Consider the following 17227-nt stretch of genomic DNA (forward strand, 5'->3'; position numbering starts at 1 on the left):
TAGTAGATGATCTGCTAAACTTTTTTCCCAGCGTTTTTCCATGATGTTCCTCTCCCAGAAAGACCTTCAAAGATACGTTTTTTCATGTCTAAACATATGTTATAAAACAGTTTCTATTTTAGACTTTTTCTTCTTTTTTTTTTTTAACTAGCATTCATTAAACACAATTACACATGGTAAGGCCTCTTCTTAGCTAAGATTATGATTCTATGATTTTTATCTTTTCTACTATTTAGGCTGGCTCTCAGGCTTCCAAGTTAATTGATGTTTCTTATTTATGGTTGCAGAAGGCAGTGGATGTATTCTCAGTTGTGTAACGTACGGCCTCATGAAAAGTAAAATGGTCTAATATGTGCCCATTGAGCTCTTTCTTCTTTTTTCTTCTTCTTTTTTTTTTTTTTTTTTTTCTTTTTTTGGACATCAAACTCCCCATTTATTTGAAATGTTGTGCAGATCATGGTCTACCCTGGACATGTGCAGGGCAAGGGGAGGTATCCGGAAGACATCTGAACCGTTTGTTCTGATGTTATTGTAACACAGTGCTAAAACATCTGGGAGCGTATGCAGGCAAGGTTGCTTACGTGCCACAACTCTGAGTTGATGAGAGAACAAACTGCCCACTAAATGGAGAACAAACACAGTTCAGTGTGGATACTGTGATGCTGCCTTTTGCAGCATTTTCTGGAACAGGCTCATTTTCGATGTTAAAGAACGAGTACTGCCATTTCAAGGTTCCTTTTAGCATAACAGGAAATATCCTGAATGCTGTTTCTTTTGTGACCTGGCAGATGTAACCTGTTTCTGTCTTTGGAAGAGGATGGTTTATTGAAAATATGGGGTCAGTCTAGTGACCCTGCTCTCTTTGCAGATTGCAGGCAGTTGACGGATGGGCTAAATTTCAGCAGATTACTGTGCTTCACCCCAGGCATTCCTGTGTTCAGAAGGTAGGGGTGATGATGGACTTATTAGAGGCATTGGCTTCGTAACAGCTGGTGACTTCTGGATAAATGGATTGGTCTCCCCAACTCCATAACCAGATAGAGAAGAAGATTGCTGCTTGTCCTGTTTCAAATTTCTCAAGGGAGTGTTTATTTCGTATTGATCTTCCCTGGGACTGCTAGATAAGTGGAGAGTGGTCACTTGGTACATAGAGCTTGTCAACTGTCATGGGGTTGCAAGGTTACACTAGTCTTTTCCTACTTCCCCACCACCCCCCCAAATGAGCTATGAGCATAATTGCTGGCACAACATCCCAGTGGGTTATTTGGACTCAGAAGTGATAGATGTCGTCGAGCTGTGTGCATTTATTTCTGGGCAGAAGGGCACACCTACTACTTAGATGCCAAAGGGACAACAGCATGACTTCTTGGGGAATATAGTATTTCTACTTCTAGGTTTATGGCTGTTTATGATCTAACAGTAGTTTCTCTTACAAGAACCAACAGTGAACTGACAGTTTCAGGATCTGATAAAATGAAAATTGTTTCTTGAGTATCAGGATGTGGGGCTCAAAGCACACTGATAGTGAGGGATCCAAAGCAATCTGACAGACATGTTTCAGGGGAGAGGAGGAGGTTGGAGGAAAGGAAGGCAGGAAATGGGAAGAGAAAATGGTACTCCCTTACTTTTTCTTGGGCAGTTTATCCCCTATCTGGGTGAAGTTCTGTGTTTATTCTCCTAACATTGTGTTTATTCTCCTAACTGATGACTTTCTTTAAGATAGAAGACAAGAAGTTCATGACAATACACATGTTCAAGTTCATACTCCTTTCTTTTGAAGAAAAGAAGTATGAAGTAACAACTCTTTATTAATATAAGGCTAAAACTATTCACAAATACTTAGTCACATCAATAAAGGCATGCTGCTTTGACCATTTGTGCTAGGTTGAATGTACACAGAAAACGGTTTAACACAGTTGTCCTGTTTTGGCTTTTAGAAAGCATTGTTTCACTGAGCTAATCACAAGAAGAGGATATGTAACTTTTCATGTCTTAAAATGGAAAGAGCACACTTACGACTAACTGTCACATGATCATTTCTTATCCAGGATACGTATATACTACTATATGAATGTTGCTGTAATGAAAAAGGTAATGGTATTCTATTAGCATTACTTGGAACCACAGCTTCTAGTTGTTATTGAGGACCCACCACGATGCTGAAAGAGAAGAGAGTTTATGTAAGCAATGTTTTTTCTGCCTCTTGTAAAACTAAAGAAAACATCTCTAATACATATGTGACCACTGGTATGAAGATGTGGTTGTTTATATGCACAGCTAATACTGTTTTATTATGAAAAGTAGTATACTTTCAAGGACAAAACTGTGTACTTCCAAGGAGAAAAACACTCCATACATGGGGAAAGTACTTCAAATGGTAGGAGAGCTGAGCATATTTGGTGGGGGAAGACTTAAGGAAAACTTTACATTTCTTAAGTGCCTCTTTAGATAGTCTCATAATATGCCTTACATATAGTTGCATAGAATTCAGCATAGAAATCCCAGAAGCCAAACTATATAAGGCCTCTCAAAGAGTGAGGATAAAGAGCTACTGCATGGGTCAGTATTTTAGAAGAACAGTGTGTTCCCTGAATGACTGTACTGCCTTTAGTGACTGTTACTCCTGGTGACATCATTCAAACCTGCTGTTATCCTTACACTATTCAAGGAATTGAGTCAATTGCAGAAAAAGAACTGCAAGATTTGTGGAGAGAGACAAAGCAAGGAGAGGAAATGTAAATGCTAAGCTCCTTTAGTGGAGGGATGGTAAGGGCTCAAGGACCGTGCTTTTTGCACTATGTATTTTGGGGATTAGATTCATTAATAGATATGTCTCTTTGGATGTGTTCATAAATCCTTCAGTTTTTGCAATTTTTCTCAAAAACTTCATTCTTGAAGAAGAATCTTAGGATTCATAAGAATCATACCTGTCTTTGGGTGTTGAAAGTCTTAGTCCCTGACACATCAGTAGATTAGTAAATTTTGGTCATATGAATGTTAATTTAATAGTTAATGTCATAGTGCCATAAACATTAGAGCGTTTTTCCTCTATCTTTTGTTTTCTTCCCCCAAAGGTTCTTTAGTGTTCTCAGAGTTCAGATCTGTATATGCAGATCAGGCTTTGAATTAAAGATGGAACCAAATGATTCATGCCACCCTTGCAGATTGAACTGAAGCAGCTTGGTCAGTTAGCAGGTGTGCAAGTGATTATAAAAGATCATGGTTCTATTAACAGAGAGTAACTGAATTTGCAATCTCCAGAAGTTACTGCTTTTGGATAATACTGGATCTAACAGTCCTGAATCCCCATGTCTTTCTGAATCATCCTTAGCCAGGTAAGTGTATCAGTCTTCATTTTAATTGCTCATCTGAGTAAAGATTCTTAGGTTGTAATCTTCTATTGAGTCAGATGCAGAATATGACATAAATTGTTTCATTTCTTAGGAACCTGCATGTGTAAAAGAGAGTAATTGCATTTGAGCTGGGGTAAATTTGTTTTTAAAATACAGCTTATGTATTAACTGTAAAAAGGTGGTGAGTTTTTTTTCGTTTCTACAGCAATATCCCTTTGCACTGTCTAAACTCCATAAAACGTACTGGCCATTGCGGCCATCTTTTTTTTTTTTTTTTTTTTCCTTCCCGTGATGAGACCGAGCATTTTCTGTCTTTCAAATTGAATGTGCCCTGTATAGTTTATACATAAGAAGTGCTTCCCGTTAAAATGGTTCAGATATCTACATACAGATTTCTAAAATACAGGTAATCTATAAAACTGTAAAAACAGCTGAATGCATCACTTCACCTTCACTCAGGGAATGCATGGTGAGAAATGTTGTTTCTATGGCAACTATCTGCTGGGGTAGAATGCTATAGACTCAAATCCTATTTAGCAGTCTGAATGGTTGCTGTGATGATTATTTTAAATCCAATTTCAGCCATTTATGTTTAGGCACTTTAAAATAATGTTTACTTTTTATTTGCTAATTGCAATTTCTCTAACCATGAATAACCCAGCCATGGAGCACTCCTGGCTCCTACCCACTCTAGCCTGTGGACACAGAGAAGTTTGGGGAAAGGCTGCATTGTTTTCTAGAGGCAAGTTTTTGTCTTACCACTATCAATTTTCGAGTAAGAAATTTGATTTGAAGGGATTCTGAGTTCATTAACTGTAATCCTCTGATATGGCAGGAGTCCCCGGCAGGAGTCTCCAGCATGTATTTTTGTTTGTAGCAGGCTTGTCAAGTCTGAAAATTACTTGTCTTGGCTGATTTATTTTAAGGAGAGACCTCAGGTCATCTAGGAGTAAGTAATTCCTTTTACTAGGTGGATTTTTTTCCCCCCCATGTAGACAATAAAGATGTGGGAAACTAGGGTTTCACTGTAACAGATTTGTGCTGTATAAGGTAAAATACTTAATTTTTGCTGTCCTCTATCTGCAAACAGGGACTGATGTTTGCTGTGCTTCCTCCTTGACCTCTAATTATTTCTTCTTTTAAAGAAGATTTTTTTTTTGCAAGTTGTATGCTCATTGGCTTGTATTAGAAAGAATAATTTGGAATATTTATCATTTTTCAGAGTAGAGCTTTTTCTTTTGCTTTTACATAGTAGGAAGCATGTACAATCAATTGATTGGTAAACATCAGTTATTGGTAATTTAAGGCTCCATTCAGTCAACGCAAATATAATTAAATTGAAGTCTTCATCAGAAAGGGTTTTTTGTCTCCAAATACTTAATTGGATCCATTTTACTATTCACAAACAAATATTGCATCTTCTAGACATTTTCTTGAACAGTGTATGCTAGCATAATACTTTGTAGTACATAAAGCAGTGTGGGTTCTACTCTGGCTGATACATTCTTGTGCTTAAAATACAAATGTCAGTCTTCCTTTCCTCTCCATATCTTACAAAAGAAGATCTGACTAAGGGTGATGATACCCAGTTGCTCTGCATGTAGAACATGCTAATACAGTGGAACTCTTCATATGGATCAAATAAAAGTTTATGAAAAATTGGCATTTACCAGGGACTAGCATGGTTGTTGTGAGTTCGGGTGTTTCCAAGAAGTCCACGTTATTTCTTTGGAATGTCTTGCTGTAATTCATTTGCAGGTGGCTAAATAATTACAAAAAAAATGACAATATGGTAAGCTTTTAGAGGCACTAAATGTTCATGCGTATATCAAGAGTATCTAGATTTGTTACAGTTAATAAATACTGCAAGAGTAGAGTACACTACTTATTCTGAACAGTGAACCGTCTTTCTCCTCCTGATGTTCATGTCTTGGTTGTGGCTCAAGATAGGAGTTCTTTGTGTTCCAGATGTGTTGGTGTGTGTTACTAGTTTTCAGTCTTTTTGAAAATAAACTCACCTGGTTTGAACTGGGCTTTATTCAAAAGCAAAGATACTAAGCTTCAAGAGTTCTCCATCTTCATTTAGAACCATTTCTGCCTAGATCCTAGATTTAGATCTTACATTTTAAAAAAACCAGTAAAAATAGTTAAGGAAAAACTTTCTGTCTCTACTCCTTTTTTTTTCAGCCATGTGTGCTATAGGCTAGAACTTAACTGTTAGGACTTTGAATCACTGCAGTTTTGGGGGAGCCCGAAGAGATGCTTTGGGAATTGGTCTGAAGGGGTTTTGCAATGTGGGTTTGGGAGATTTTGAGAGCTCCTTATTACTTCCTGCATACTTAAGTGGGTTGCTGGAGGATATGCTTCCTGTCTCATTCATGGGCTTTTTTCTTTGATTGTTCATTCTCATCACTGAACTATATTGTTCAGAAACAATATTGTTGTTTCCTCGTTCTTTAGTCTGCGGTAAACTACTGTCCATCTGATGTCGTATCTTTGTCTTCACTTTCAGCCTTTTTCTGCACTGTTCAGACTAGTCGTGTCTCTCTGATATTTTTAACTAAAATATGTTTTAGTCTTAAGTGCTTGAACTCCTGTTGTGAACTGTTAATGGTGATACATTTAGGAAGAGATCAGTTAGCCATATTTAGAGTAACTTATATTCAGCACTTCTACACATTTACTCTATAACCTTCAAAATTTTCTCTAATATACAAGATAATACTTACATATTCCAGGTACTGCTGTTCTCCCAGAACTCATAAATTATGAAGCAGGAGTCATTTGAAAGCTTCTGTATGGAAACACTAAGAATTGTAGAATAGAACTAATTTAATTAAATCATGGCAAAGCTATCAGGTGTGCATATTTTTTTTTTCCAGCTTCCTTAAGGGTGAACAAAATAGTGATTTTTTTTTAAAAAAAATCTTAAGTAAATTTTGAAAGATATATATTGCAAATGAATAAACTTACAATTTGTTGCAATCTATTGCAAAATAAAGCTTTTAAACCTTTTGTCTATGAGATAATATTTTCATGGCTTTTTTAGTATTGATTAGTATTTTTACAGTTACAGATGCTTATTTATGAAACTTATTTTTCATATTACTCCAATAATTAATGTAATTTATATAAAGAAATGTCAATCAGTAATACAGAAAATGAATCCAATTGTGGTTCAGGGCAAATCAGCTGATACAGCATATTGCACATAGAGAACAGATCAAGCAAGCTTGAGTAAATCATGCTGTTTCATTGAAGAATTACTTTGTAGAAAGTCTATCCTTCTGTGGAGAAATGCATCAAAGTGACGTTAGGTGCTTTGGAAGCAAATAGCAATGGAGCATAAGAAAGGTATGTTGAATCGTGTTGCAGATGTGTTTTCTAAATATTATCTTGCATAGCTGTTCTCATGCCATTTGGCAATCAATTTATGAGTAAAAAGTGACCTATAGAGTGTCTGATCCTTCACACAAAACCATCCTGCTTATTATTTGTTGGAAAGCTGATACGCTCAGGAACTTCTGCACTTGGGTACTCAAATTGGTGGTTAGATGTATAGCACATAAAGTACAGCTGTCTGAGTGCCCAAGTGTGAGATTCCTAGTCTTACTACTAATGTGCTTGAAAACTGGTCTCAGATCATTTCATTTCAGCATGAAATATAAAGGTAATAAATTAATGAGATTTGTCCGTGTTACTATCTCCTGTGTGAGAAAGTACATCGTGAAATGCTAACAGTGATCAAGAACTGTAAATGTGGCTGCACTGAAACATAGATAAACTCAAGAACAGTCGGTAGGTGGCACCACTGACATACCAAATGCTTGCAAACTTGGGGGAAAGAAAGTAATTTTTTGTCATCTTTTGCTTAAGTTGTGTTCTGCAGTAGTTAGGCTCTCTCCACGGACAATTTTGCAGTCACTGCAGTGTTTTGATGGATGTTAATTTTCAGAAGGAGAGGGGCTTCTCTTTGCTTTTTCCACCTTTTGGCTCATGCGAGAATTCTATTTTCCTTGTAAATCCACCATTACAAGTGAGCCAGTGAATGGTCACTTTTTCTTACTCCAGCTTACGTTTTTTTTTTCCATGTTTGTATAAATCCTACCTATAAGATCATAAGTGTGATGATCTCATAGTGACAAAGCCCATAAATTAAGGACATGAAAGGTGGTAGCCTTCGAATGTATGAGAAGATTCCATATTTGTACACATTATAAAAATATTTGTTTTGTAATTTTCTCTAGTTGCATATATTAGTAGCTTTTTCAAAAAGGTTTCATTTAAGAAATTCAGTACAGTGGTGACTCAAAACTAATTCCTGACCCTGTTCTAATGCTTTATTTCCTTCTAAAAGGAGCAAAGCAGAACCACACTTTCAAGGAAACTATGCTTTTCAAAAAATTTGTTTTATTCTTCATTATGACTGGAAATCTAAAACAGATGAGCAAAATGGATGATTTTGAAAACTTCCAAGCAGAGAGCTGGAAACCAAGCTAATAAGTTGCTCCCTTACCAGGGTGATCAGTTTTCCCATGGAGGTTGTCAGCCTAGGAGCCTCAGGAAGCTGTGAACTGGCAACCTGCACAGCAGAGAAGCCTTAAAAGAGTGTGTGCTATCTTTGGAATATCCTGTATTATTATTATTTTTATTATTTTTTAAAATGAGTGATAGGATGCCAATTTTTCATAGTAAGATTCAATTCTTATTCTGTTCATAGGTTCAGTTTTTATTCATTAAATTTTTGTGGTATCAGTGAAGGTACTTGCATATACTTTTGACGTCTCTTTCTGGGTTTACTTTTCTTACAACTACTCTATCTTAATACACACACATAATCCACCCAGGAAGGAAGATGTTGCGGATCCTCTCTTCATAAATAGTCCACTGCAACTTAGAAGTTATTCAAGGAAATATATTACATCCCAGTACCACTGTACTTACTGCAGGCAGCCACCCTGAGCAGAAGCGGATTCCACGTACTGTTTCAGAGCAAGCTGGAATGCTTCTCTCTCCTCTTCTAGCACAGACATTTGACGTTGAACAATCATTATATGCTGATACAAATAACATCATAGTATTATTGTCATAATGTGCTATGGATTCCTTGTACTTTAAGAAAATCTGTTATAAAATGATAAAAACATTGAATCACTGAAGAAAAACCGTAAGTTTCCTTAAAAGTTCGCAGTGCCTATTTTAGTGCTCTGAAATGGATAAGTAGAGTAGCATATGACTGTAGCTTTTACACCTAGGTAGGCTGATGCACAGAATGGAATTCTAAAAAGGAAAATGCCCCAAATGAGCATCCACCTCAGAGAAATGATGCGAGTTGTTCAAACTCTGGATGAGAGAGTCTCTTTGGAAAAGTGTAAAGCAAACATTGATCTTTGAAATACTTAATAATAAAGTGAAAATATTTCTTTGGGTGAATGTATATGCAAGCAAGAATGAAGTCTGAGATAAGAGAATATGCCCATAACTTGAATTAGATGCAATGTTAAATTTCATTGAGGTGTTCTTACCTCCTTTTCTGACTGCTTAGAAAATGCATTAAAAAAAAAAAAAAAAAAAAAAAAAAAACACCTTTCAGAGCTCTGACTCATACCTGAATGAGAGGCCTAAGGCAGCCCATGTTAGTTAATGAATAGGAGTTTTTTTCTCCACATTTCCATAAAAAAATAAAAAGGATAATATTGACAAATAGCAAAAACCATAGAAACACTTAGCACTAGAGAATACCTATTTATCCTCACTGCTGTGCTTATCGTTCTGTTTCATCATTTAAGTAGCTTGCCTATTGGCTCATCCATTTAAACTTGCCAATTGCCCTGACTAAATATTTAAAGAAAGACCTGACCAGTACAACTTCATTGTAGCACAGGTTTGACTCTTTTCTGTCTTGATTCTTGATGCTGTTGTGTCATGGCTTACCCCCTCATAAAGCAACCAGTCTAGTAATTTTGTTTGATCTCATTTAAGAAAAAAAATCAAATGTAACTCTTCATAATCAGCAGTTTGATAAATATCAGTTTTGGTTATTTTTTTTCTATATGTATTTGATTTTCATTTTGTTGTTAGATTCAAAGTCTGGAAATTTAGGAATACTAGGATATTTGAAAAATTGAGTTGAATCTTGGGACATGAACACAATTATAGATGTTTTCTTATCATCTTAAGGTTTGCTGTAGCAGTTTTGTGAGCGAGGCTGTACAACCCTGATGCATGCAGCCTTAAGTGATAATAAAGGAGAAGAGAAGCTACAACCCCATAAACATTGTTGCCAATGTGAGTAAATCTTTTTAATGATGCCCTTTCTTCCTTTTGTGAGCTGTTTTTGGCTCACTGTACCTTTTGAAAACAATGCAAAAATTGCTGTAAAAGTCATGCCCAAGTATTAGAGGTTTTGCTTTGCTTTGTTGCTTCTTGCACAGTGCATTTTGTGGATTTAAATATATTAATATATTCTTACCACTTGGAAAAGTGAGAATTAAAAAAAAAAAAAAAAAAAGCAGGTGAGATTGTTGTCTCAATACCTAGAACTGAAAATCAAATGTCAAAAGTCATTATCTTGAAAAACACTTACAGATCTTGCATTTTCTTCCAAAACTTCTTCAAATGGCTCAACCTTTAGGTCCTTTCAGGCAATTGAAAACAAAAAAATAGAAGTGTAAGAGGTAATACTACAGATGTAATCTTGACTTTCTTTCTTAGCAAACTAATAGCTCGGTTCTGTTTTATCTCCAGAAATTTTAATTAAGCTCCTTGTTTAATAGCAGGAACTCTAATATAAGCATTGTTTGGAGTGTTGCACGGTTCAGTGGTTAAATTCAACTTAGGCTGTTCTGTATACTCTTACTTAAAATGTTTTGGCTTTTTCAAATCAAGTAACTTAAACCAAGAATGGGTAGTTTTTCATTTGTAACAAATCTGTTCGCAAATATGTTGGACTTCATTTAGAAAAGACAGGTGTCTCCTTGAGTTGTGGCGGGGAGGTGAGCAGCATGGTCATCTGGAATAAACTGAATGTTAGCTACTCTTCTATTGTAATGAAAAACTTTATACAAAAGAAACATTTCCAGAAACTTTTACAGTCACAAGTGACTCTCTTCTAGGATTGCAAAGTAGCGTGCAAATGATTCAAGGTAGGTTTCTGCGCTCCTCTGCTGCTCTTGCTTCTGAAGACAGACTAAGCAGCAGCAAACAGGTATGTTCGTAAGGAAGTGATAACGCTTGCTTCGTATGGAAACTAGATGTGTGTTTAATGATTCAGTGATTTTGTGCCAGCACCATCTAGTAATGCACACACAATTATAATTTATATAGTAGATCCATGTGATACCCAGTCATACATAGATATTTTAGCACCTGAAAAAGCAGAAATAGTTGCAATAAGCAAGCAGAGCAAAATTCACTGTTTGTCAGTGGTGCTTCACTTATTGCAAACAACTCTTGTGTCACAAAGATAAACAGATTTTTCTACATTCAAATGGGTAATTTTGCTGGTATTTTGCCAGCACAAAATACTATACTTCCTGAGAAGATGGTAAGAGGTGTGTGGCTAGAATCCAAATGAACAGGGAAACTCCACCAACAGCCCATGGCAGAGCAAGTCAGCAACAAAATAGTATTCACACGTTTACTGCTTGTAACTGCACCTCTCAGGCAGAATTTGCATAGAAAATCATGTGGGGAGGAAAAAAAATCTTTTGATAGCTCATTTCTCAGTGCAGACACTTCAGATAGAGAAGAAAACTGTTTTCTGTAACATTTCTGTTGCATTATTGCCATATGCCAAGTTTCATTTTTCAGTAAAATTCTTTTAAAGTTTCCATAAACTCATTTTGGCATGTCAGGAGGTCACTGGGGTAGGCCTGCAAACTGCTGTTTCCAAAGCGGAGTTGGAAGTAAAGCTGGACCAAAAGAGATTCATGAAGGATTTTAAAATTTCAAAATGTACTTTATTCAGAGAAGTAAAATTGCTACTGAAATGCCATTAATACGGCAACTGCTGCGTAATTGCTTTTCTGATGCAGAAATGAACTCTAGGAAAGCTGTGGTGTGCAGGCGGGTGGCTATGCCCTGGCCCGAGCCTTCGCTAGGCCGCGGTCGTGTGCGCGTGCGGGCTGCCCGCGCGTGCGTGGTGCGGGTGAGGGCCCTTGTCTCGGGGTGCGAGACCAGCTCTGCGTGCGTGTCTGCCTCGTGCCCAGCCACGGCCTGCACCTGCGGAGAGGAGCAGCAGCAGCAGCAGCTGTCAGACCGAGGCACGGGAAACCTCCTGGGTCGGAGAGTGCACTTGGCTCTAGTAGGCCAGGAAGGAGAAATCTCCCAGGTCCCAACATTCATGGAATTCAGCTTCTTCCTTAGCATCTCTCTGAAATCTGTCAGCTGGGACACTTCGTATAGGGAACTATATAGGAGTTTACACCTCACTTCTGCCCTCTTTTCCTTCCTTCTATGAAAAAAAAAACTTTTCAGATCCTAAAAGGAGAGACCCCTGTTCCCCAAAACAAGCAGAAGTAATGTACAACTGGAAGATAGTGTTGCATTTAATGTGGCTTTTCAGATCTTAATGAAAAGTAGGATCTGTGGAGATGTCCAGGGGAGGTGTGGAAACCCGTGTTGGATAGCTGGCAGTGAGAAGATCGTGGTGTGCTGTGTTTGGGGAATGGCTGGAGTTTCCACTGGTGGGATTTGTGACACTGGGGGGTAACTTTAAAAATGACCAGTAATTTTTTTTTCTGACATTTTGAGAACCTTGATCAAATTCAGTGCAACAGCTTTACCTGGGGGAATTGAAGGGGAAGGAAAGGGTGGAAAACCCCAAGCTTTGAGTTCAGCGTTGTTGGTTTTTTTTAATTTGGAGTTATGCTTTCATTTCCAAATTGTTACTTGTTTTCTAGAAAGGGTGAAAACATCTCCAAATAAGATACTTATTTTTGGATTTGTCATTTTGTTTTGTCAAAATCAATCCCGTTTTTTAATCCAGAAAATCAAAAAATCTGACAGCTACACAGCTTTACACAAAGCCTGAAATGTACCTATTTTAGCCATTTTGTGCACAGCATGTCACATATACAACAACCTTAAGGGTCCCATGGCAATGTTTTTGTAGTTGTTAATATATGCAAGGAGCGCGCTTTGTGTATATACAGCATGTGCATGTCCAGCATTAAATACACTCATTTGTCTGTCAACTTCAAAATATAGCTGTGTAAATATTGATTGGATCTTGCACTCATGAAACAGGAATAAGCAAGGTGAAAGGAAAATGTAGGCATTTAATGAGCTTTAGCTCACTTAGCTGATGCTGAAGTTTCAGTCATTACTAGCTGGAAAGACGGTATGACTAGGACATTGATAGGTATTTGTGGTTTTAAGAATTCCTTCAGAAATCTTTACTGAAAATGAGAGAAAGAACAGATAAGAAGAAATGCATACCTTCTTTTCCAGTCTGTTAATCAGCTTTTGGAGTCTGTTTACCTGGGTTATCCACTGACTGTCTTCCTCAGTCCAACCTTTGGAAAATACAAATAATGAAGAATAAAATGCTATCAAGTGTGTTGGGATGTGGTATATTCATTTATTATGTAAAAAAGAAGTTTAATTCAGTTTGCAATTAATTTTGTTTCCTGACAGAAGATTGTGGTACAATTAATTGAATGTTCATTTAGGTATAACTAGTTAAACGTGATTTTAATTGTAACAATGATTTTCTTCCTTAAAACCAGTAGAAATCCAAGACAAAATGCAAATCCAATGCAAAATTACATTCTATACTAACTCCAGTGTTTTTGAAATCGCTCTGACAGCTGGAGAAAGGAATACCCTCCTCTGCAGAAGGAACCAACTCATAACCCGAGCACATTCTACTCAAAATGCAAGGTAACTTTTTAGGGGGTTAAAGCTTTCTCTTTGCTAGCACCTCTGCTAGTTTGAGTGGGTCAAGATAAAATGTGGGGGAGAAAACATGAATCTGGATATCCTGAAGAACTACAGCCACACTCTGTTTGGACTACTCTTTATAGTGACTGATAATTTAGGAAAGGAGTCTAGGTATTATTGTTCCCTATTTCTTAATCTTTGCAGAAAGGAATTTCTGTAAGTCAGCTCTGCTGTTCCATGGCGAGCCGGTCTCTGGGACTCCTTCCACATGCAGCCCACGAGCAGATCATGCAATACGTCTTCTCTGCAATCCCTCTTTTCCCTGAGAGCACTGAGGAAAGTCAAAGAAGTGTCGTCAGCACTGTCTTTAATTGTCCCGGCATGGCCAAGGCAGCTTAAGCTACTGGATCTTTCCAACACTTGCAGAGAGACACCAGACCTACTGTTAGGGCCCCAACCCCAACAACCTTACCATGATCAGCCTGTTGGTGCTCTCAGTGTCCCCACACAGTGCTTTTCTCAGTGTGATTCCCAGATTATTCAAGGGTCAAGAGTGTACCTGTTCCTTCCCAAGAAGGACAGCAAAAACTGACTTAATCAGGTGTACATGTGTAGCTAAATGATCTGGGTTTCAGGCACGGTTTGTTGAGGGATCTGTAATTCCTGAAGGAGCCTGTTGACATGTTCCCCTACAGTGTCTCTCTCCTCTGTATTAAGAATATGGGGTTTTATTAGTTCCAAAAAGTTTCATTTAGCAGCACTAGTTGTTTTTTTCACTTACTCTGATGGGGGTTTCAGCTTTGTTACATTCATCTGCAACATGGCATCTTACAGGTTTTTCTTGTGTTCTCATACTAATTAGGTGTATAGTCTTGCAGTGGACTCTCTGTAGTAGATTTGCTAACAGTACCGGGGTGTTGCCTTCAGCCAACGATCCTTCTTTACCTTTCCAACCAAACAGTGCTCTTAGGTGCTATTACGTAAGTTTGGTGAGCTGGAGAAATAATGACCATTAGGACTGATCTTTCCTACACTACATTTTTGTTTTTGAGTTTTGCTTTGAGATTTGAGATGCTTTGGAGATATGCAATTTTTGCCTGTGGTGACTGCAAATTTTGACCAACTTAAGAGTGGTTACATTTCATTTTTTTTTTTTTTTAACAAGTCACAGAAGTCAGCAGCAAAGACTGAAGCCACTGGATGTTAACTGTATTTTGAATCTTTGTTTGGATGTTTGGATATGACATGATCCTTTCAGAAGAATTCTTAGATCTGCACCTCTCCTATAGTGATACCTGTTATCATCTAGCTAGTAAATGTAGTTATACAAAAGCACAGGTATCTCTGAGCCTCCCTAAAGTCTCTAGAAAATTTACTGTTCTGTGATACCTGAGGCTTTCAGACGGAAAGGGCAATATTCCAGAGAGCGTGTGTGTGTGTTATGAGAGCACTTCCTGCAGTCACCTATAGTATGAATGTTCACGTAAGTGATTAAAAGTTGCTTTTCAAAATGGAAACTTTTCAATGTGCATTATCGATACACATATTCATAACCCACTCCTCTTCCAGCTCAGAGCTCTTGTGATATTTGGAATATATTTTGATCAAACAAATCCTAATGCTGAGGGCATACCACAGGTGTGATTCATAGGGGAGGCAAAGTATGGCTTTACCCCAACAGGTAGAGTGGCTGAAGACGCGCTGGCTTGCATGCTCGGGGGTATGCACCTATGGTACAGCTGTGCATACGGACAGCAATCGGTAAGCAGGAAGACAAAATGCTAAGTCAAACACAAATCGAGATGAACTTATCTTTTGCTGACTTATCTAGCAAAATACACTAGAATAGCTGTTGAGAAAGCTGTTGGCTCGTTAGGGCTGCATTAACACAGTAGCACGTTGTGGTATGGTATGGGTATGTGTGGGTCCCTCTGTACTCTGTGAATCAGGAATGCAGTAACCACAGCACGAGACCTTCCTTGTCACAGGCGCCAGCGGGTCACAGCAAGGGGCCAAAGAGCAGCGTGTAGCGCTGCGTTGAATGAACAGTATCATTTCACTGAGTGGCAGAAAGTGAGTCACGGAAGCACATGGGAGAAGGGTCTTCTAAATGGCATTAAAAAGGAGGAGGTAAGCACGCGGCTGCAAACAGCGAGATCTATGTGACAGGTCAAGAAATGGGCTTGACCTATTGTGGTGTTTGATATCTCAAACATATGTGTGTATGCCTTAACTCTGAGAGCTGTCACTAAGCCTGAAGATGCCTTCACTGCAGCCTTGGGTTTAATATTACTGCTTCCAAAGAATCCACTTTTTACCCTCTTATTTTTTCCAAAGCGGAAGTCGTGTTTCAGATTTTTCATGTCATCTTAAATTAAATCTTCTCTTCCTTCAGATTTTGTATTTTCCCCTTTCAGTATCTTGCTTGTTCCCCTCAGCTGTGATGTAAGTCATGATAGACAACCTGGTTCTCTATAATCTCAACTTTTCCTTCATCTGCAGGCTATAAATATTTCCTAAGAAATGCTGAGTCAACCCACAGCCCCAAAATAATATCCCTGTGCGCTGTCAAAGAGGAGTCGGTGCAAAGGAGAATTTGGCCCATAATTATGTATGTATTTTTATCGATTCAGATCTATGGCTATATATTTGTTTTCTTTACATTTTGCACTAATACCTGTTATGTCAAATTGAAGGTTGATTTCTGTTAGTAAAGCACTTGAGTTGATTAGCATTTCTAGATTAAGGCTTTGGGGTGTGTGCGTGTGTTTGTGCAGGTATTTAAAGTGCATTTAAAATGTGAAATACCAAACCTGCATTAAAATGAGGGCTGTTTGGCGATAGGCTATTGTTTCTTTGAAGCCTTTGAGCCGAACGTTTTCCTGGCCATTGAATTGAGAGCACTTCTGGTTTTGTGGGGCCTTGTCTGTGTAGAAAAAGAGGACAGGTCATAAGGTAATACATGTGAATGAGCAACTCTTTTCTTTCCGTTTTCACAAAATGCGTTAGTACGTTCTTTTCTTGAGTGAAGAAATACCTTTTGAGACTACTAAATTATTTTCTAGATTTTTCACAATTAATAATTAAATGTGCTTAGATTGCTAGTCATTACAGAAGGGGAGGGGGGAGATGTTAAGTTGGTAACTTACACCAGTCTTTTACAGTGATAAAGCTAGATAAATCAAGTCAGTGATGTGATTTTTTTTTTCCCTAACCCAAGCAATCATTCACATGGATCCTTCACAATTCCTAGCATCTCTGTGGCAGACCTGGAGTCACACAAGCAGCTGACAGTCAGGGATCAAACTTGAACTTTTAGTTGAGAAAATACGCTTACTCTTTCAGCTTAACGGTAAAAAAGATAAACAACAACATATACCCATTGATAAGGAAGCAATGATTATGAAAATTAGTTAATACTGGATAGACAGCAAATGCATTTCTGGGACCAGTACTGAAACGTAACAGATTGAGAGTTGTATGTGCACTGAGGGCTGTCTCTAGTGGTTTCTTCTTCATGGTTCAAGTGAGGAGTACTGAAGGACCAGGACTACGTTTTGAATGTTCGGTTAGCTGCAAAGAATATTAGATAGGAATCTAAACAGTTCAGGAAATAACTTGTAGATAACTGCTTTGGAAGGCTGTGCTGTTTCTTGAAGCACAGAATGAAGCCAAACCTCATCAAAACCTCACGAAATATCTAAAGGGATATTTCAGGATGTTATTTACTGCAGCATGTGAACAGGATAAAATGCTTTAACAGTCAGCCAAATTGTGGCACTTTCCCAACGTGAGAAGTTTGCTTCTGAGTTAAGTTAGAGGCAAATAAGATGAATTTGACATAGGGTATCTGTTTACTGGGGCATCTGCACTAGGAAGTCTCCTCATTGCCTCCAAAATAGCTGTAAAGTACTGAGATGACCTGGCTTTTGTTTCTTGCACTGCTATATCAGAAAATTGGGGAGATGGTATTTGGATCAACTATATCT

General features: G+C 37.9%; 1 protein-coding gene across 1 annotated transcript in view; it reads right to left on the reverse strand.

The window, feature by feature from the left end:
- Positions 1–2095: 2095 nt before the first annotated feature.
- The window catches only part of NECAB1 (N-terminal EF-hand calcium binding protein 1), a 61853-nt gene continuing 46721 nt past the window's right edge, over positions 2096–17227 (reverse strand). The window contains exons 7-13 of the mRNA XM_062568557.1: positions 16052–16239; positions 12795–12871; positions 9940–9990; positions 8298–8410; positions 6083–6160; positions 5024–5115; positions 2096–2159 (exon numbers count right to left, since the gene is read on the reverse strand). Coding sequence (XP_062424541.1) covers positions 2131–2159; positions 5024–5115; positions 6083–6160; positions 8298–8410; positions 9940–9990; positions 12795–12871; positions 16052–16239 — 628 coding nt within the window. The 3' untranslated portion in view covers positions 2096–2130. The remainder of the gene's footprint in view (positions 2160–5023; positions 5116–6082; positions 6161–8297; positions 8411–9939; positions 9991–12794; positions 12872–16051; positions 16240–17227) is intronic.

The sequence above is a fragment of the Rhea pennata genome, chromosome 2 (assembly GCF_028389875.1).
Source record: "Rhea pennata isolate bPtePen1 chromosome 2, bPtePen1.pri, whole genome shotgun sequence".
NCBI classification, from domain to species: Eukaryota; Metazoa; Chordata; class Aves; order Rheiformes; family Rheidae; genus Rhea; species Rhea pennata.